Source organism: Peromyscus eremicus, chromosome 4, assembly GCF_949786415.1.
Source record: "Peromyscus eremicus chromosome 4, PerEre_H2_v1, whole genome shotgun sequence".
NCBI classification, from domain to species: Eukaryota; Metazoa; Chordata; class Mammalia; order Rodentia; family Cricetidae; genus Peromyscus; species Peromyscus eremicus.
Window position 1 is genome coordinate 122,536,872 of NC_081419.1, and position 22,342 is coordinate 122,559,213.

The 22,342-nt window shown below is 44.5% G+C and overlaps 1 protein-coding gene across 1 annotated transcript; it reads left to right on the plus strand.

Moving 5' to 3' along the window:
- Positions 1–10,933: 10,933 nt before the first annotated feature.
- Nxt1 (nuclear transport factor 2 like export factor 1) lies at positions 10,934–15,179 on the plus strand. The gene is made up of 2 exons (XM_059259638.1): positions 10,934–11,129; positions 14,439–15,179. Exon 2 carries the CDS (start codon positions 14,497–14,499, stop codon positions 14,917–14,919), a length of 423 nt encoding a protein of 140 aa, XP_059115621.1. The 5' UTR covers positions 10,934–11,129; positions 14,439–14,496; the 3' UTR covers positions 14,920–15,179.
- Positions 15,180–22,342: the final 7,163 nt, after the last annotated feature.

The following is a 22,342-nucleotide window of genomic DNA, read 5'->3' on the forward strand; positions in this document are numbered from 1 at the left end:
CTCCACATATACACCACAGCACAAATGCACACGTGTGGGGGTGCACCTTTCATGACATAGAGTAAATAATAAATAAATGTAAATTTAATTTTTTTTAAACACAAACTAAACGTCTGGGGAATGGCTCAGCCAGTAAAGTGCCCTGCCATGTGAGCATGAAGACCCGAGTTCAGATCTCCAGCACCTATATAAAAAGCCAGGCACAGCAGAGGGCACCTGCAATCCTGGCACTGGGGAGGCACAAGCAGAATCCCTGGGGCTTGCTAGCCAGCCAGTCTAGCTAAAGGCATGAGCTCTAAGTTCAATGAAGAGACTCCGTCTCTGAATATAAGGTAGAAGAAGACACTTGATGACCTCTGGCCTCCCCATGCTCATGAACAAGTCTGAACACATATACACCACACATACACAAATAAAGACAAAAATAAAAGAAAAAATAAAAGAATTGGTACTGGCAAGACGGCTCAGTAAGTAGGTCTTCTATAATATTAGAGGGACCAGCCTTAATATTATACATCCCAGGAGAGAGAATTACTAACGGCGAGGACTATTTTCAGGAAATAGAATCTCAGCACACCGAGCTCCATAGTCCACTTGCTTTAATTCCTCTGGCATAACATCCTTTATACACAGCTTCAGTTCTATTCTCATGTCTAGCTCCTTTCTTACCTGATTTCTCTCCATACTTATCTATTGCTCCCTCTAAGTTCTATCTTAATTCTCTCATCTTAATTCTGCCTCATCCAGGTCCTTTTCAGCTTGTTCTTACTTGGCTAGTACTTCCCCATCTGGCTCTTCCTCATCTTCCATCTCATTCCTCTAGTCCTGTCTTCTAGCCCTTCAATCTAGTTCTTCCCCATCTCAGTTTGTTCCTCTCAAGTTCTTACCTGTCTAGTTCTTCCATTTGCTTTTCTCTTCTCCATCCCTTGTGCCCTGGAAGCCCTGGTATATAAAGCCAGGCTTCCAGGGTCAAACGGAGGGGTGATAAGAATCATATTGACAGGCAATAACCGTTAATTATCATCTGCAACCCCAAAGGGAAGTGACCAATAGGGAAATGAATTAACTAAAGGCTAAATTCAGGTAATATCTAAGAAGAGGGAATCTTATGTACTCAACTATAGTCTTAAACGTGATTAGTAGAAAATGTTAAGAATCTATAAGTTGCTGGGTCAATGGGAGAAAATAAAACTGCCTTCTTTTTTCCTGTGGCTCCTATCTGTCCAAGCTATCTGCCGTTTTTTCTGCAGGGTGGGGGAAAGTGTGCTCAGTCGCTAGGCAACCTGTGTACAGCTAGATGCCTCTGGTGATAGTTAAAGGGAGATCTGGAACTAGAGGTAAGGTTTAGGAAAGGAGGAAGTAAAGTTTAATTGGCACATCTGCCAGGCCTTCTCAAACGGGTAGCCTGGATGCTTAAGTCTGTTCTTAGAGAGTACAGAGGTATCTCTGACAAGGTACTTTCCTCCATCTGGGGATTGACCTGGCCGGATGCTGCCAATGAAGATAATTACAGGGAGGCTTGAACTGGGGTTCTGGCTGAGCATAGCTGTCAGCACAGAAAGTTATCTAAATATTCCTAGAAGTGGTTAGGTAAGGAGTTAAAGGTCTATAAAGTTAGTAAGGCTGTAAGTAAGGAGGGTCCGAGTTAAATTGTGTAACGCTATTACTTAAGGTCCACCTGACCTAGGCGGTGTCTCCTTGTGGAATTTATCTTAAATCAGGAGACTTGCATGCGGACTGTTATTACTGCTAGTCCTTGAAAGTGGCTAAGGGAGATATCTGATTCCAGAGAAAGCCTTTCCTGAGGCTGTTCTCCAAATACCTGGAATGTGTATGTCCAGAGAGTGATCAGTCCACACTGTTAGCCTTTCTTAGGGAAAAGTCAATTGGGAAAACTATGAAGGCACACATGATTTTCATAACAGAAGACAGCTGATATATAACAAGCCAAGTAACACCAAAAGCTCCTTGGAATTTGGCTTCCTCTGGAGGAAATCCTTGATCCCTCCAGGTAGTGACTTTGCCATAACCAGCTGAGTTCTTATGATATATTCCTGCAGCCCGCAGCAAGTATGGGCACTTGTCACCAAGCCTGATGACATGGTTCAATCCCCAGAACCCGTATCATGGAAGGGGGAATTAACTCCCTTAAGTTATCCAGACTTCTACACACACTCCATGGCACACACGTACCTTTTCCTGTCCCCCCCCCATAGATTTTTTTTTTTTTTAGATTAAAGTAGGGATTGAAGAGATGGTTTAGCATCTTGCAGAAGACCTAGGTTCTATTCCCAGCACCCACATGACAGCTTACAGCAGTGGTTTTCAACCTGCGGGTCGAGACCCCATTGGCAGACCTCTATTTCTAAAAATATTTACATTGTGATTTCATAACAGTAGTGAAATTATAGTTATGAAGTAGCAACTAAAGTAATGTTATGGTTGGAGGTCTCCACAACATGAAGAACTGTATTAAAGCATCGCAGCATTAGGAAGATTGAGAACCACTGACTTACAGCTTTCCATAACTCTAGTTCCAAGGCACTGACAACCTCTTCTGGCCTCTGTAGGCACCAGGCACATAAGGAATGTACATACACATAAAGGTAGAAAAAAACATTCAAAGACAAAACAAATAAATCTTTTTTAAAAAATTAAATAAAAGAGTCCAAACTAAGCTCCAGGCACTTCACACACATTAATTAACAGAAATTTCTAAGAAACAGAGAAGCAAGAATGTCCCCAAGAGTTGTCAGTAGGACAATCATCATAGTCAAATAGGCCTGCCTGATCCACAGGAAGGGTCATAAGCAATGTCACCACTAAGAGAAAGAAGGTTCCTGGCCACAAATATATGACAGAATGAAATATTTGACATCAAAGTTCAATACCTCTTCATGATAAAAGACATGAGGAACTCAGAATACAGGGAAAATACCTCCCCCTAATGCAGGCTACATACTACAAACACACAGCCAACATTATACTCATGGGGAAAACTAAGTCATATCTTCTAAAGTAAGAACGGGACAAGGATGTCCACTCTGCTCATTCAGTTCAATATAATGATTGAAGTCCTCACTAAAGCAATAAGACAAGGGAGAAAAAAATTATAAATAGGAAAGAAAAAAATCAAACTATCCTTGTGAAAATATATGATCCTACATTATTTTTTATTTTTTAATTTTGATTTAACTCTTTATGTGTTGGGTGTTTTCCCTGTGTGTACATCGGTGCACTGTGTGAGTGTCTGATGACTGCACAGCACAGAAGAGAGCATCAGATCCCCTGGAACGTAAGTTACAGATGGTTGTGAGCTGCTCTGTGGGTGCTGGGAATCAAACCCTAGTCCTCTGGAAAAGCAGCCAGTGTGCTTAATCACTGAGCCATCTCTCCATCTCCATAATGCTGTGGAATAATCCTTCTGTACACTGTGAAGATGTATTGCTCTCACTGTTAATAAAAAGCTGATTACTCCATAGCAAGGCAGGATTTTCAGGGCAGAGAGAATGCTGGGGAGAAGAAGGGCAGAGTTAGGGAGTCATGAGAGTCTTGATCCAGATGTGGAAGAAGCAACATGGGAAGTTCATAGATGAGGTAAATGAGCCTCGGGGCAGCACATAGATTAATAGAAATGGGTTAATTTAAGTTGTAAGAGCTGATTGGAGACAAGCCTAAGCTATCAGTCCAGCATTTATAATTAATAATAAGTCTCTGTGTCATTATTTGGGGAGCAGCTGGCGGGACAGAAAAATTCACCTACATCATGGACCAACAAACAAAAAACTAAAGTCTCTACAAGAGAACACTTTATGTACAGCAGCAGCATACAGAATCAACATACCAAATTCTATTACCAAAAACTAATAAGCTGAGTAAGAAATTAAAAATAATAAACACAGAAATGAAAAATTTTTACAATGAAAACTTTAAGCATTGAAGAAAGAAAATGAAGACTCTAGAAGAAGATGCAAAGCCCCCCACCCCATAGATCAGCGGAATTAATATTACAGACATGGCTATTTTACCAAAAGTGATTTACAAGGTCTACAATATTTATCAAAATTCCAATGACATTTTTTCTTTTGAGACAGGGACTCACTATGTAGCCCTGGCTAGCCAGGAACTTAATTTGTGGACCAAACTGACCTTGTAGAGAACCACCTGCCTCAGCCTACTGAGTGCTGGAATTACAGGTGTGCCACCATGCCCAGCAACATTCTTCATAGAATCAGAAAAAACAATCCTAAAATTCATTTGGAAGTGCATGTGTGTGCATGGAAGTGCGCGCGCGCGCGCGCGCGCGCGCGCGCACACACACACACACACACACACACACACACCAAAGTAATACTAGGCAGACAGAGCCATGCTGGATATACCAAAATACCTAGTTTTAAACTATAGTATAGCGCTATAGTCATAAAAACATACTCTTTGGTGCCAGAGAGATGGCTCTGTGATTAAGAGTACTTATTGCTCTTCTGGATTGAAGCCAAGTTCAATTCCAAGCACCCACATGGTAGCTCACACCATCTGTAACTCCAATTCCAGGGGATCCAATGACCTCTTCCAGCCTCCACAGGCACCAGGCACACCCATGGTGTACAGAAATATATGCAGTAAAACACCCACACACATAAATGAGGATAATTTTTTTTTAAAAATTATCTACCATAAAAGACATGCAAACCAACAGAATAAAAGAAGGAACCCAGAAATAAAGCAATCAATATGACAAAAGGAGGACTGGAGAGATGAAAGGCTCAGCAGTTAAGAGCACTGGTTGCTCTTCCAGAGAACTTAGGTTTGATTCCTAGCACATACTGGTTCACAACCATCCCTAATTCCAGTTTCAGTGATTCTGATGGCTTTTGGTTTCCATGGGCACTGCACTGCACAGTGCAGACATACATGCAAGCAAAACACAGATACACACAAAAGGAAAGTAAATAAATCTTTTAAAGTATATCTTTGAGAAGAGACTCAAAACATCCTTAGCAGTACAAGACAAGGTTCTTGAAAAGTGAGTGCAACTGAAAAATGTGTTTGTGACCAATTTTGGAAGGTATAATCTGCCACAATAAAGAATGAGAAACCCTTGTGACTATACTGTATGTGCATTTAGACAATATGAATGATGCAGCTGTGCACCATACTATGCACATATGTAAACATGCATCTCAGAGTGTATGTGTGATAGTGCACAGACATCTTATTCCAGCCCTCCTTTCTCACTGCTCATATGATCTTTTCCTCTGCTCCTGTTTGTGCTCACAGCTACACCAAAATTCCTAAGTTTATTGGCCTCAGTTCTTTTTGCCTTCCTGAATCCCTTTCCCTATCCTTTGGGGATAGCTCCTTTATATATTTCTGCAAGAATTATTCCCTCAAGTGGTTCTGGTTGGACTGTCTAGCAGGTATATGGAACATGGCTGGAACTGGGTCAATCTAACTCCATTTCCCAGGAATCTAACTTGAGTGGTGAATCCCAGAGGCTAGAAATTGCTCACAGATCCATTATCCTGTGGTTGATATATTATGCTGTGGTGATATATTGTGTCCCCCAATATATTGTGCATCCTAATAAATTTATCTGGGGTCAGAGAACAGAACAGCCACTAGACAGACAGAGGCCAAAAAATGGTGGCACTCACACTTTTAATCCTAGCCTTCTGGAGGCAGAGATCCATCTGGATCTCTGTGAGTTCAAAGCCACACTGGAAATAGCCAAGCATGGTGACTCACGCCTTTAATCCCAGGAAGTGATGGCAAGAAGCAGAAAGGTATATAAGGCGTGAAAACCAGGAACTAGGCTGGTTAAGCTTTTAGTCTTTTAGCAGCAGTTCAGCTGAGATTCATTTGGATGAGGATTCAGAGGCTTCCAGTCTGAGGAAACAAGATCAGCTGAGGAATAGGCAAGGTGAGGTTAGCTGGGGCTTGTTCTGTTTCTCTGATCTTCCAGCATTCACCCCAATACCTGGCTTCAGGTTTGTTTTTATTAATAATACCTTCTAAGATTCCTGCTACCTTATGCACCCCAATAAACTTATCTAGGGGTCAGAGAACAGAAGAGCCACTATATTAAACATAGAGGTTAGGCAGTGGTAGCACATGACTTTAATCCTAGCATTCTAGAGGCAGAGATCCATCAGGAGCTCTGTGAGTTCAAGGCCACACTGAAACTAGCCAGGCATGTTGACACACACCTTTAATCCCAGCACTTGAGATCTCATGTCTTGCTTGGGAAAGAAACACGCCTTTAATCCCAGGAAGTGATGGCAGGAAGCAGAAATGTATATAAGGCATGAGGACCAGGAACTTTAGCTTTTTAAGCTTTTAGGCTTTTAGCAGCAGTTCAGCTGAGATCCACTCAGATGAGGACGCAGAGGCTTCCAGTTTGAGGAAACAAGATCAGCTGAGCAGTTGGCAAGGTGAGGTTGGATGTAGCTTGTTCTGTCTCTCTGATCTTTTAACATTCACCCCAATATCTGGCTTCTGTGTATTTTATTTATAAGGCCGTTTAGCAATTTGTCTACATTATCCCATTGCATTCTATTCTAGTTTGCTTTCTACTACTATTAATATTATTACTACTAATACTAATATGAGTACTATTTCTATTACTCTATATCTATTATGTGACAAAGACCATGACCAAAAGCAATGTGGGAGACAAAAGGGTTTGATTCATCTTACAGCTTATATAGTACATCATGAAGGGAAGTCAAGGCAGGAATTCAAGAAACAAACCTGTAGGCAGCATCAGCAGAGACCATGGGAGCACATGCTCTTTTACACAACTCAGGATCACTTGTCCAGGAGCAACACCATCCACAGTGGGCTGGGTCTTCCCATGTTAAGCCCCCCACGACTCGCTTGAGAGCCAATATATTTCTCTACATGCTATTTTGTTTTATTTCACCTTATGTGTGTGAGTGTTTTGCCTGCGTGTGTGTCTATGCAAGATGTGTGTGCCTGGTGCCCAGAAAAGGGTATCAGGTCTCCTGAAACTGCAGTTACAGGCGCTTGTGAGCTTTCCAAACCCAGGTCTTCAAGTGTCCTGAACCACTAAGCCATCTCTCCAGCCTCCTATGAGACAATCTTATGGAGGCATTTTCTCCCTTGAGCTTGGACCTTAGCTTATATCAAGCATCAAGCAGACAACAAACAAAAACAAACAAAAAACTAACTAACCAGTGCACCCAGCACCCAGCTCTTCACGCAATTCTGTCCAGTTCTTATTCCCCAACTCCAGGAGTCACCTTCCTAATGCCTGCTGTTGACTCTACTAGCAGCCTTCCCATAAAGACGTTTTGGCCTAAATTAACCAAAGTTGGTTTCTTGTACTTTGCAACTACTGATAAGTATAGATGTCCCGCTTTGACCACACAGAGGCTCTGTAAGCACGTGTGACCTGTCCCACCTGTCCCACCACTTCACATTGCTGATAGCAGAGATGGGAAAAGACACACCTGAGACTTAGTCAATAGCAATCGTTACAACCTTCTTAGGCAAACAGTGACATCACAGGGAGTACCTCCATGTAATGTCTACAGAAGCCACATTTCCAGGTGTCTACATTCTGTTCCTCGGCAGTAGAGAAGGCAGAGCACGGATTTTACAAAAGACTACCTGGTTCTATTGCGGGTGCTTCTTCAGTGTTCTCCCACAGTCTCCACACAGTCCCGTCCCTAAATGAGCTCAGAGAAACACAGCCCTAGCTCACCCTGCTTCACCAGAACTCAGATGGGCCTGCCAAGGTCAAGAGTCTGGAAGAAACAGATGTGGTTCAGGTGCCAGGGAAGTCAAGACACAGCTGCCCAGACACAGCTGTGCGTTCACTGACTGCAGGTCACACAGCTGCTTTAGAAAACATGTTGTTCAGGTTCTGTCCTGGGGAAGAGCACAGAAATGTGGGGGAGGGGACAGCAAGCCTGTGTTGACAGATTTTAAGATTCTTAAGTCAGGCCCAACTCTGTGTGTGGACCACGTGTCCTTCCTGGACTGGCTCCATGGGGCAAATGGGAACACTGTCTTCACAGCTGCTTAGGCCAGCCTCATTTATCAAAAGTGCCCCTGTGATCAGGTAACAAATCCCACCAATTTGTCCTATGCTTGTTTCAAATGTAAAAGCCAATCATTTCATTAAAAAGACTGTTGACAAATGAAGAATTTGCTGTTGACATAAAATATAAAATATAATTCAGTCCCATTAATGCTTCTGGATGCTAATTTGGACTCATGTGAAGCCATTCCCAAGAATATCATTAGTGTCTCTGCTTTACAGAGAAGGCAGCTGGTCCCCAGACAGGCAAACTCACGGGCCACGACCACACTGCTGATACTCAAAGACACAGTGCTGAAGCTACAAGTAGCTAAAATTATGCCCAGCTTTAAACACTGACTCTAGAAACTGAGAAATCCAAAACTGAAGACTGGGGCTGAAGTGTGGTACAGTGGCAAAGCATTTGGCTAACATGTTGAGGCACTGGGTTCAACCACCACCACATTCTCTCTCCCTCCCTCTCTCTCACACACACACACACACAGATACACACATACACAGAAAGATGATAGTCCTAACATTCATCGAAGACCTTATTTCTGATTTCTTCTCACCTTCCGGTCTGCCTCATCACTGCTGAGACAGTTTCTCCTCTGGGGAGCAAAAAGACTGAAACACTGCTGTTCATACCCATGTTCAAAAAGGAAAGAGAAAAAAACATGCTCCTTTCCCAGAATGCCCTAGCAAACTCCTTCTCCAGTCCAACGAGAGTAACTGGGCCTCCAAACTCCCTGTGATGGCTATTCTTGGTTGTCATCTTTACTACATCCGGAATTCATTAAAACCCAAACAACTGGGCAAACCTGTGAGGGATTTTTTTTCTTTCGAGACAGGGTTTCTCTGTGTAGCTTTGCGCCTTTCCTGGACCTAGCTCTGTAGCCCAGGCTGGCCTCGAACTCACAGAGATCTGCTTGGCTCTGCCTCCCGAGTGCTGGGATTAAAGGCGTGTGCCACCACTGCCCGCCTGGATTTTTTCCTTAATTATTTGAAGTGGAAGACCCACTTTTAATCTGGATTTCTGAGGTGGGAAGATAAACCTTCAATCTGTATCTTTTGAGGTGAGAAGATCCACCACACCTTCTGCTGGCAGCCTATGTAAGGAACATGGAAGAAGGAAACTCTCTTTGCCTGCTTGCTCTTACCCTTGCTAGTGGATTCTTGGGTGAGAGTCCACAGCCATTGTTGGGCTAGCTGAACCACAGTGTGTGTGTGTGTGTGTGTGTGTGTGTGTGTGAGAGAGAGAGAGAGAGAGAGAGAGAGAGAGAGAGAGAGAGAGAGAGATTAATTCATTCTATAAATTCTGTTACTCTAGAGAATCTTGACTAATACACACCCTCAACTGTTAATGGTATTCTACTCTTGTGGGGGGCCGCCACCCAGCTCCCAAATAAATCACACATGGAGGCTTATTCTTACTTATGATCTCCTCACTCCTCCATCTCTCTTTTTCTCCTTCTCCCAGATTTCTCCTTCTATATATCCTCTCTGCCTGCCAGCACCACATATCCTTTCTCCTGCCTTGCTATTGGCCATTCAGTTCTTTATTAGACCATCAAGTGTTTTACACAGGCACAATAACACAGCTTCACGGAGTTAAACAAATGCAACATAAACAAAGGTAACACACCTTAAATTAATATTTTACAACACTCAACTGTGTCATTGATCTGTCCCGTGGATTCGGGTATATCTAATCTCCCCAAACTCAAGGGCTACATACAGAAAGAATAAAAGTCAAGTTATCTCTCAAGAAAAGTCCTAGGACCAATCACTGCCTACCGCCAGGTTTATAAAGCCATTTTGGTATAACTATTGCTCCAAAGACACTTATTTATCCTGTAAACTCAGCCTCCAACTCACTTCTTTCAATAATACAAACTTTTCACCTACTTGACTACAGTGGGGAGTGGCCGATATTAAATAGCTGGTTTCTTAAGTCTAAAAGCAAAGGGTAACTTATGAACATGAACAAAAGGACCCACAAGTTTGCCAACAAAATACAGTACTTCTTAAAACCTAGCCACTTCCAGAGGGCTCTCTCAGCAGGACAGATGAAGCGGAGAATTGTGTGTCTCGGGAAAATGAGCTTTTCGGGTTTTGTTTTACCCTCGGCAGTTTCTAAAGTTCTCACACTAAATGGTTCCATTTTAACGCTAAGTATCTAGACTGCTCTAGAATGACAAACAAACAAACAAACAAACAAACAAACAAACAAAAAGCCTTGCGTGCGGAAGAATAGTGCCACAGCTAGAGCCAGCAGGGAGCTCAACTTACAGCACACAGCAAATCAACTGCCACTGTTTGCTGCCTCCTGCAACCTCGGTCCTACCCTTGATTCTTCTCACTTGACTAAAATTGGTTCTCTCGTATAAGCACATCTGCAATGTCTACTCTAAGCGGCTTTACCTAAGAAAGGGCGCGATCAGATAAGATGCTTGACCCCACGGACTTCAACAGGACTCTGTCACTTAGCTTTCCACTCGGGCTTCAATAGAGTGGGCGTCCTATGTACTAGGTTCAGTCCAGAGCCTTACTGCAGCCGTGCTGCTATCTCCCTAGGTGGCGTCAAGCCTGAAGCTTCACGACTCTCCACAAAGAATCAACCTAACAGAGGAAGGGAGCCAGATGCGCCGGAGCAGCAGGTCTCTCGAGAGCCAAGTCTTCCCCAGTTGAGCGCTTAACCCCGCCCCCTATCACGCCTGCCAATCAGAGCTCCCTCCACCGGATCTTCTAGGTTGGTGCCTGCCCCGGAAGCCGCTCCCTCTTTGCAGCCACACCTGGGCGGAGCCAGCCTTTTTACTGGCTCCCGGAGCTGCCCGTCGCGCGGAGGCGGGAACCGTTGGGAAACGGGGGGCCCCTCGCGCCTGCGTAGACCACAGCACGCCGCGCGCGGGAAGCCGCTACGGGCGCCCAACTGTTCCCTGCCTCGGGACGCCGGCGCCTCAGGCGGAGCCTCTGGGAGGAAGAGGAGGGCAGGAGCGTAACTCCCCTGGCCCGGGACCGCGGCCGGGGCGGGACCCGGGACCGAGTCGCCTTGGAGACGCTGACCCGGGCGGAGCAGGTAGGTGGCCGCCCCTCCCTGCCTGACTGCGCTGTGGCCATCGGGCAGTGCCGCGGCACCGGGAACCCCTTGCCTCCCCTCAGGCTCAGTAAGACCTGGGTGTTGTCTTTCCCCCACGTGGTGTCTTTACGGCTGGGCATCAGGCTTTTTTTCTGTGCAAAACGGTGGCGGTGAGTTTGCCCTGCCCGGAGGAGAGCAGCAGTTTGGGGGCAGGAGGATGGCTCTGAAGAGCGTGCTGCCATCTGCCAGCGGCTTTGATAAGAAGCGACACCCGGCTGGACCTGAGGCCCAGAGCGCGGCTGCCGTTCCTGGGGTCCAGCTCCAGAAAGCTAGAGTTAGGAACCACGGCGTGGAGCATCCTCCTGGCCTCACTCTACTGTGTTTCGGTCTTACTGTTTTCCCTTGATGTGGGAGAGCTGAGCAGGTTCTGTGGGTAGCTGAAGACCAGAAATAGGAGTGATCACCTTTGGGGGGAGGGGGGGCGTGACCATTGTTGGATTGTGTTTGGAGGAAGCAGAGGAGAAAATGTCAACCCGGAGCGTCGTGGTCTAGAGGAAGCAGCGTTTGTATAGATGAGCTAGTTGGGCAGAGAGAAATGTGGTTACTTGGGAGGACATTGCCAAGCCGGCATCCCTGGAGCCGTGTTCATATAGACCTACTTTTAAAAGTCTAGGAACTTAGTAAACAAGGCCCTGACCCCCCTCGATTTTCCTAAATCGACTTTGAATCGACCAAGAGTGTGCGAACTCCTCTTCCTCTTTAGTAAAGTTGTTATAGTGATACCCATTTGTGTGATGATTGTGGGCATGTTCCTAAATTACTTAGCAAATATCACTTCAGATTGGTTAGTTGAGTCTTCAGTCTGAGGTCCTTGGAGAGATTGGAAAGAGCAATATCAAACTGACTCTGAACTGCTCATCTATAGGACCAGCTTCCTCCCAGCCCTGTGTGGAGTCATTGTTCATAAGCTGATAGTTAAAAAATAAATAAAAAGTGGGTGGGGCATGGTGGTGCATACCTTTTGTCCCAGCAGAGGCATGTGGATCTCTGAATTCTAGGCCAGCCTGGTCTACATAGCAAGTTCCAGAAGTACATAGAGAGACCTTGTCTCAATGAAATAAAGGTACTTGAAATGAAAAAGAATTGTTCACTACCTAAGTTCTAAGCTTAGTAGAGATCTGAAAATTTCTGGAAATAGACAAATAATATAAATTACCATGTCTACTATTTTCAGTAACATTGGTCAATACTGGTTTCTTTTAAGTGGAAATTTTTAATTAGAAGAAATAAAACAAGCCGGGCGGTGGTGGCGCACCCCTTTAATCCCAGCACTCAGGAGGCAGAACCAGGCGGATCTCTGAGGCCAGCCTGGTCTCCAAAGTGAGTTCCAGGAAAGGCACAAAACTACACAGAGAAATCCTGTCTCGAAAAACAAAAAAAAAAAAAGAAAAAGAAAAAGAAGAAGAAGAAATAAAACAGTCACATCTGTTACAGAAAAAAAATATGCTGTTTATGTGTTAGAACTTAAATGTTTTAGGGAGCCATAATCTTTATGATAGAAATAAAATTGTGTCCGTCCCCCTCCCCGCTTAGAATCTGTTTGAATCCTAGGGTCTTTCTGCTATGGTTATGGCCCCTCTAGTCTTACATGGTGGGCATTAGTGCTAAAGATGTGAATTCCTGTCAATCTTGGGCTTACTTCTTTCGGGGATGGTGATCACTATCCTCCACTCTCCTGAGTAATCTGCCATTCCGTGCATCTTCTGGGTCCTTGTTCAGTTAGTTCATTGTAGTCTTCCCAGACAGGCACCTGCTCTCCCTCTGGTAGCCTGTGTTGAGCCAGTAACCACTTATTTCTTCAGCATGAGCCACACCTATTCCAAGCTTTCAGGAAAGTTTTTTGTTGTTTGCTGTGGGATGTTCTGTATGGAAAATGTGTTGCTGATTGATTAATAAATAAAACACTGATTGGCCATTGGCTAAGGCAGGAAGTGTAGGCAGGACAAGGAGGAGAATAAAGCTGGGAAGTGGAAGGCTGAGTCAGAGAGACACTGCCAGCCACCACGATGAGAAACAGCATGTGAAGATGCCGGTGAGCCACGAGCCACGTGGCAAGGTATAGATTAATGGAAATGGATTAATTTAAGCTGTAAGAACAGTTAGCAAGAAGCCTGCCACGGCCATACAGTTTGTAAGCAATATAAGTCTCTGTGTTTACTTGGTCAGGTCTGAGCGGCTGTGGGACTGGCAGGTGAGAGAGATTTGCCCTGACCGTGGGCCAGGCAGGAAAACTCTAGCTGCAGTTGTTGTTTGAAGACAGGTTTGCTCTGTTGTTTTTGAGACCAGGCTCGCACCTGCCTCAGCTTCCTCAGTGTGCCCCATGACTCCTGGCTTAAACTTCGGGATATGTATTGTCTAGTTTAATTTTCATGTTCCGTGTGTGTGTGTGTGTTTTAATGAGGAAACTGAGAATTAGTAAGATTAAACAGGCAACAATTACTGAGCTTGGTGGTGAATGCCTTTGATCCCAGCACTTGACAGAGAGAGGTAAATGAATCTCTCAGTTCCAGGCCAGCCAGGACTACATATTGAGACCCCGCCTTTAAAATAAATAGGTAACAGTTTGAGCCTAAAGTTATCTGGTTGCAGTATGTAAATATTCTGTCACCAATAGAAAAGGAGGGTTGGGGCCGGGCGGTGGTGGCGCACGCCTTTAATCCCAGCACTCCGGGGAGGCAGAGGTAGGTGGATCTCTGAGTTTGAGGCCAGCCTGGGCTACCAAGTGAGTTCCAGGAAAGGCGCAAAGCTACACAGAGAAACCCTGTCTCGAAAAACCAAAAAAAAAAAAAAAAAAGAAAAGGAGGGTTGGGGCCAGATGGGTTAATAGGTAGAGGTGCTTACTGTCAAGCCTAACAACCTCAGTTTGATCCCTAGGACCCACATGGGGCAGAGAAGACTCTTGCAGGTTGTCCTCTGACCTCAAATAGCCATAGCATGTACCAACCCTCATATACACAAATATAACTTTAAACATTAAAACTTGAAAGAAGCCGGGCGTTGGTGGCGCACGCCTTTAGTCCCAGCACTCGGGAGGCAGAGCCAGGTGGATCTCTGTGAGTTCGAGGCCAGCCTGGGCTACCAAGTGAGTTCCAGGAAAGGCGCAAAGCTACACAGAGAAACCCTGTCTTGGAAAAAAAAAAAAACAAAAAAAAAAACAAAAAAAACACAAAACTTGAAAGAAAAGTTTTATCAGAGCAGAGTAGACTTTGATTATTGACATGTGTTCCCTTCATTTTTGCTGTCCTACAGTCCCTGGATCCCCATAGAGGAAGCACTCTGACGGAGGCCTCTGTCAGCAGAGCCAGAGATGGCATCAGTAGATTTCAAGACCTACGTGGACCAGGCCTGCAGGGCTGCAGAGGAATTTGTCAATGTCTACTACACTACCATGGATAAGCGGCGGCGGCTGCTCTCCCGCCTGTACATGGGCACCGCCACTTTAGTTTGGAATGGAAATGCTGTTTCAGGACAAGAATCCTTGAATGAGTTTTTTGAGATGTTGCCTTCCAGTGAGTTCCAAATCAGCGTGGTAGACTGCCAACCTGTTCATGATGAAGCTACACCAAGCCAGACCACAGTCCTTGTGGTGATCTGTGGAAGCGTGAAATTTGAGGGCAACAAACAGCGGGACTTCAACCAGAACTTCATCTTGACCGCCCAGGCCTCCCCCAATAACACAGTGTGGAAGATAGCAAGTGACTGCTTCCGGTTCCAGGACTGGGCCAGCTAGTGGGGGTGAGAAAGGCTTCTTGGCTCCAGCCGAGCTCTGCAGAGAAATGCCAAGCTCAGATCTCAGGATGTGGAGAACACAGTTCATTTTTGTTGTCACAGCAGCACTGCAAACTGGATGTTTGACTCCTAGAAACCCCTTTCCTGGTTATATACTGGTTTGTCATGGTTGCATTTTAAAAGTAGTAAACTTGCTATTTTTCTACTTAATCAGTAGAAACCTTGTTTCTGGAAATTGACAAATAAATAATATAAATACTGCTTCTCTGCCTTATGTTTCTAAATTTTGAGAAGGATGGAGGAGCGTGAAAGGCAGAAAACATAGTAGGAAGCACCTATAGAGGTGGGAGGGTCCTGGATGAGCTCCTACCCCAGTCTGACCTTGGGGAATCCAGAGCTATGGTTGGTAACCCTAACCACACTAGAATCCTCAAAACATTGGGAATTACCTGTCCTGGGCCATATCTCTAGCCAGTACCTCCACCACAAATAAGATATGGGCAATGGCATTTTATTTTTTCAAAGGCATCTTTGTCTTAATGTATGATTTATAAAAAAGATGATTCACCTGACAGTTGGCTTTGCCCTTAGCACCTGGGCTGGGAGTTATGATAAATGTGAAGAGTTAGCTGATAGCAGGATGCTGCTCCTAACTGGAAGCACCAAGGTTGGGAGGGAACATCAGAAGCTGTGACACAGAGGACCCACCTAAAACTTACTTTTCAGTCTGAGTTATCACTAGATTTGACATGTGATTAGATTATGGCCAGTGAAGCAGAAGCTGAAGGTTCGAACTGGGGAATTTTGTTTCAGTAAACCCTCATTTCCTCTCTGGCCGCTAGACCCCTGGTCATGGCTTCATCTGGAGTGACCAGACAGTCTGGCTGTGACCTAGAGGTAGAGTCCTCTTGAAGTACTCTGGGTCTCTGGTGACCACAACTGCCAGAGTAGCCCTAGTTAACCTATGATTATACTACTTTATGTCTTGGCCAGTCATACCCATGAAATAAGAACTCCAAAGCCACATCTAGAGCAGTCCAACCAGTCCTACAGACTTGGCGACAAGATGAGACTCAAAATTCAAGCTGAGATGCTGCTAAAATGTATGAAATAGCAAAGTGAGGTTTCCACCATGAATTAACTAAGATCCATGAACACTAAACATGATCCCTTAGGAAGACACAGGGAAGAAGATTGGAGGAGAATAAGTTAGTGATTTGGAGGGACATGTTGCTGAGCTTTAAATATCACAGACTATCACCAGAGGTGAGACCTTGATACAAATGCCCTGGAGTCAAAGAATTAAGTTCTTTAAACTCTATCATAACCGTCCAAAATAGCAAGAATAGAATAGTGTTCACCTTCCGGGCTTGGAACAGACATATTCTCAAGGTTCCCGATTTCCTGGCACTCTGGGAATGTTTGAATTTGAATTAACATGGTTCTCAAAGACAAGCTTTGCTCGATAACCATCTTACAAACACACAACCCTCATTTTTTTGTGCTAGAGTCCTCCAATTCTCCCCTTTACCTCAGTTCTCCAGGTTCTTGTTCCTTACACCCTGCCCTGTCAGGGTTTCCCCTTCATCCCTCACATCAACCCACCTTTCCTTTTGCTCTCCTTGCCCACCCTGCCCCACCAGAATGCACTTCACACATAAACGAAAGGCAAACACACCCAGCTTTCACCACCAGGCTGTCTGCTGTCAGACTGAAAACTGAGGAATGCACCCGGGAACCTGGGGAAAGTACTCAGAAAGGAGCTACCTTCTTTTTTGCTCTGTGACAGCCGCATTTTGTTTTAGAGCATTAAAGGCAAAGTTTGCTTTAAACACAAATCCTCATTTGTAGTCTGTATTTCAGGTTCTCGGCTAGGGTGTCTGCCAAATTGAGAAGTCTGGATTCTGTTATAACCTGTATTTTGCTTTAACAAAGACAAGATGCTTTACATCTTTGGTGCTGCCTTGTTGGAAAAGTGTGAAAATAACCTTTATATTTAACAGTGAGGGCAAAATTAGTTAATTCTTTGCAAAATTTTCTTTGTTCTCAGCTGTGATGGAGTTGTAGTAATGACAAAACTGGACTCTTATTTTCAAGCTCCCAAGGCTCTAGGGACATCTCTCTAATTCACATCCCCATGCCCTGGTCAGGTGGGGTCACTGTCCCTGGAAGGAACTGAGAAATGCTTTAGGATTGGCACTGAAGGGCAGGACTTTGGGGACCAGAGTGGACAGGCTTAAGGGCTGGGGATGGCTCAGCAGGTAAGAGCACTTGCTGCTCTTCCAGAGAACCAGGTTCAATTCTTAGCATCTACATAGTGTTTCACAGCTGTTTGGAAGTCCAGTTCCAGGAGGTCTGATGCCCTTTCCAGACTCCATGGCCACTAGGCCCACAAGTGGCACACAGACACACATGCAGGCAAAACAGCCACACAGTAAAATTTTGTTAAAAGTGGGCAAACTTGATCCTGATCAAGTGTGACATCTTCACACTCACTGTTAATCCTCTTCTGGTGGATCCTGGCCAGAAGAAAGCTAGTAGCATAGGTCCAGCCTCTCTGGGGCAACCAGGGTAGTGTGGGGTATGGAGTCCTTGGGGGAATCTTATGCCCAGGCATCATCTGGTCAGCCTCAGGACATACCATATTCCAAGCACCTGTGAGGCAGGATTAAGCAGCCACAGCTCACTAAGATTTTTTTGTGAGCAAACAGCATAAGACCTTGATCAGTGGGTCATGTTAATGCTGGCCACAGTACAGTGAATAGAAACAGTAAATACAGGAGGTGGTGTTTTCTAAGATGGAGGGGTCTCACAACATCGCTCACATGTTCCTCCTGACTCCCCATGGAATAGCCAGGACTACAGGCACATGCAGCTGCACCCATGGTCTTAGTATTAGAAAAGTGTCTTCCTGTCATCAGTAATGTTTGCCTTCCCAGGGAGTTACCAATTTTACTGAGTTTTCAAAGAAACAGCTTGTGTCAGTGATTTTTCTGTCTTCAGTGTAGTTGGCCTTTGCTCTTCGTGATTTTCTTCCTCCTGCTTATTTTCAGTCTTTTTAAAAAATTCTTCCATTGAAGTGCTGAGATTAGCCTGGGCCACCACACCTGGCCTATGAGGTAATTATCACAGGCATCCTTTGTGAAGTGAAAATGGTGGGAACTCCAAATGTCCACTAATAAGATTATTTTTAAATTATAATATTGCCACAAGGGAGATGATTGTGCAGTCTGAAAAAAGAAGGAGCAGACTTTTGTGTGATAAGATTCTTATGAAATATTTGAGTTTAGTAGTGAAAAAGCACAAACTCTTGGAGGATAACAGAAACATCACAAACGTCTCAAGAGCCGCTCAAGGTGTGTTGCACGATTTTCAGCTTATTACTGATAAGGTAATTGATTTGTGAATTTAAAATGAATTTATATATAGTAGACGTGAAAATTCTAGAAACATCGATCAAAAATTAAAGCTGTTTCTCAGGCACTGGCTTCTAGTATTTTAATAGTCAATTGCCGGGGCCAGCAGAGTGGGAAGGAGAGAAGGGACACCTGCAAGTTGCTCTGATCTCCCCAACATATGATCCTCTCCCAATGTAATTAAAAAAAAAAAAATGAGTCCTCTAATGTGTTTAAAAAGCCAGAGATGAAGCGTTTGGGTTTTGGAATCTGCAAGAACAGTCCGACATGAGTAATGGAAATAGATAGCTTTACAAAAACACACCTATCTTAATTTGTGATTATCAAATGCACCTATGAGAAATGGCTTAAGTCGGGTTGTGTATTGGGGAAATAGTTTAAGTGATGATTTGAATTTGAAGCAGGTAAAGACTTGTGGCCTGTTAAAACTCAACTCTTTTTTTTTTTTTTTTTTTTTTTTTTTCGAGACAGGGTTTCTCTGTATAGCTTTGTGCCTTTCCTGGAACTCACTCTGTAGCCCAGGCTGGCCTCGAACTCACAGAGATCCGCCTAGCTCTGCCTCCCGAGTGCTGGGATTAAAGGCGTGCGCCACCACCGCCCGGCTAAAACTCAACTCTTGAGCTGACACATAATTGACACACTAGAAAGTAACATCACTGGCAGGATTTTGGAGCCTGGTAATCGCACATCACTCCACCGCTGCGTGGTTCCTTCATCAACGCCCACTCTCCGTGCTGCGTGGAGGCTCCAGTGTGGCCGTGTTTTAGAGCAAAGGCTGTGCAACCTGGTGGGGATGTCAAAGGACCGCAGACCACCGCCACAGCCTCTCACTTGTAACCGTGATAGGATCGACGTAACACACTCGACCTTTAGGACCGAGGGTGTAGCATCAACACTGCGACCACCCAAAACCAATTGCAAGACTGTTCCCTGGGAAACGCAGCGGCATACCACGTGGCCTGGGCCCCCAGCTGCCTGAGTCTCCCAGAGTGAGAGACAAAGCACCGCACCAGGCTGAGAGACTAGGCCTATCTAAACCCTGGATGCTCACCATAGAGGTCGTGGCCCGGCTTGTTGGGTATTCCAGAACACGACCCGCATTATCTAACCTGCTGTTCACTTGTCTCCTTAGAACTGTGTATATTGTTTCCAAAGTTTCACCAAAATAAGCGCCTTGAAGTGAACACACACTATAATTGACTTCCATTTACTTCTTTAGGATGACTAGCAGGTAGGGAGAGTTTTATACACACAGAGAAACATATGACCATCTTGGCTTTAACCCCCTCACTGCTGAGATTGCACTTTTTGTACTTAGGCAGGATCAAACACTGTTGAACTCTGTCAGTTTGACTGCATGCAGTGGCTTGTATGCTGCTGCATTTCCAGGGGATTCTTCTACTTGTATTCTATGAGAATTGTATTCCAGCATTCTTTATCTGCTGGTGATTTGTTGTTGATTTCCAGAGTTTCTTCGAGGTCTGTCCTGCTGTCTTACCATTGCTTCGGGGTAGTGCTTTGCCACAAGGATGTGTATGGGGCAGATGTGTAGTTCTGAAATCTAAGGTAATCTTAAGAAAAAGTTTAAGCCGGGCAGTGATGGCGCATGCCTTTAGGGCAGGCGGATGTCTATGAGTTCAAAGCCAGCCTGGTCTACAGAGTGAGATTCAGGACAGGCACCAAAACTACAAAGAAACCCTGTGTGTGTGTGTGTTGGGGGGGGGGGGAACAGAACAAAACAAAACAACAAAAACAAAAGTTTAAGGCGATGACTTATTGAAGGGGAATGAGGTGAGGTCAGCAGAGTAAAGCAGGTGTCTGAGCCAAGTCAGGGAGACACAAAATGAAAGTGGTGACTAGACTTTTATTCAGATTTTAATTACTTTGATGTAGAAGAAATTCAGGTGTTACAAAGGATTTACTAAGAGATTTGCATAGGAGACATTAAGTCACACAAGTGGAATTTAGCTAAAGGAGCTGCCTCCAAATAACCCACAAGATAAATAGTATGCTAACTCAGCCTCTTAGAGAGAAACAAAGTTTAGGATGCTAGGATGCAAATGTGTATTCACCACAATTGGCTAGCCATTAGGCCCATCCCCAAAGACATACCTCTAAGAGGCAGGGGGAAGCACAAGGTCACACCATCATTAAGTTGCGGGTCTGCCATCAAGTCCCCTGTGCTCTCATTGGGAAAAACACAATTCTGCCCTGTGGGCAAGATGACCCTGGGTAGCAACCGTTCAAAAACAAAACAAAACAACAAAATTGGCATGCTTAAAATAATTCTGATGTGGTCGGGCGGCGGTGGCACTTGCCTTTAATCCCAGCATGCAGGAGGCAGAGCCAGCCAGATCTCTGTGAGTTCGAGGCCAACCTGGTCTACAGAGCGAGATCCAGGACGGGAACCAAAACTACATGGAGAAACCCTGTCTCAAAAAACAAACAAACAAACAAACAAAAATTCTGACAAAATGTTGTGTCTTTGCTGTGTAAATCTCCTCGCTTGCCTAAGCAGCCAAACTTGCAGTCTCCTGTCTCTGTTTACATTGTTCAAAGTGTAACTGAGGCCAGAACCCAAAAGAGATTTAAAGATGAAAGCATATGTAAAATGTGTAAGTCTAAAGTACATATATGTAAGCCAATAAAACCTTCTGCTGGGTGCCAACCCTTATTTGGGCCTTAGCCCCAGTTGGCCAGGTGCTTTCGTAAAGTGCTTTTCCTTCATTAATCTCTAAGTGTGTAGAGTGATTTCTCACTGGGAAGGCATATTTCTAGAACAACTTTGTGGGTGTAAGTGATAGAAATTCCCACCACACCCCCACGGTCGTGCATGGTTGTGCATGCCCGGCTGGACACTTAGTCATCTCTGCCTAGTCATTTCCGGGTCATAGGTCCTGCGTGACCCACGCCCCATGGTTATGCGGTCACGTAGTCTCGAGGATGTGACTGCGTGATCTCTGCGTGTGGGCCTATGTGCGCAGGTGCATCCTGGCCTTTATAAGGCATCGCCATGTCCGGGTGCCCCCCCCCCCCTTCTCGCACGTGTCTTTCCACAGGCCTGATCACATCTATCCGTTTCTCTTTGTCTTAATAAAACTCTTGTTAGTGGATTCTGTCGTGTATGTTGTGACTTTTCCTTTGGGGCAAGAGCGCAGTAAAAACCAACAGTAAGGAGTCAGTATTTTCTAGAAAAAAGTATTCTAAGATACAAATCCATTAAGAGTTTGTGAAGAGCAGGGCTGGTGGGCTGTGAGGAGTTCAGCAATTAGGATGTTCATACTGTTGGGTAATAGCATCAGGTCTTGAGAAATGGAGTCAGGCTATACTGAGTAATAGCCTCTAGCCATGAAGAATTGCTTGGCCAATGCCTAACCTTTCAGTTCCACCTGCAGAAACAATATGCCTGAGTATCAAAAAAAAAAAAAAAAAAAAAAAAAAACAACCCACCCTGTGGGGCTGGAGAGATTAAGAGCACTAATGGGTCTTCCAGTTCAATTTAATTCCTAGCAACCACATGGTAGCTCACAACCATCTATGTGAGATCTGGTGCCCTCTTCTGGCATGCAGGCAGAACACTGTATACATAAAACAAAAACAAAAAAACAAAAAAAAAAACTTTAAAAACAAAACACCCTGATCCCAATTAAATCACACACACATACACACACAGGGGGGTTTGGGGGGGCACTATAACTTCCTGGTAGCTACCCACATATATGTGTGTGTATATATACCTGCCTGACAGTCCCTATAAATGCATTCAACTTTAATCCCAAAAGGTTGGAGCCCCTTGGTGTTCCAATAAAGCATGAGGTAAGAGTCTAAACGCTTCTCTGCCCCATTTTTTTTTTTTTACACATACAAGATTTACCTTTCAAATAAGCTCAATTTATTCACAAAAACATTTCTATAATACCATGCTATTATAAAGATTAAGGGACTCACAATTTAGGGTTGGTTCACCAACATATCAAAGCCTGCTTGGTCATGGGAACTGCCTAGTGG

What these genes read in the sequence shown, in the direction of transcription:
- Nxt1 (XM_059259638.1), top strand. Translation starts at nt 14,497, where the DNA reads ATGGCATCAGTAGATTTCAAGACCTACGTGGACCAGGCCTGCAGGGCT.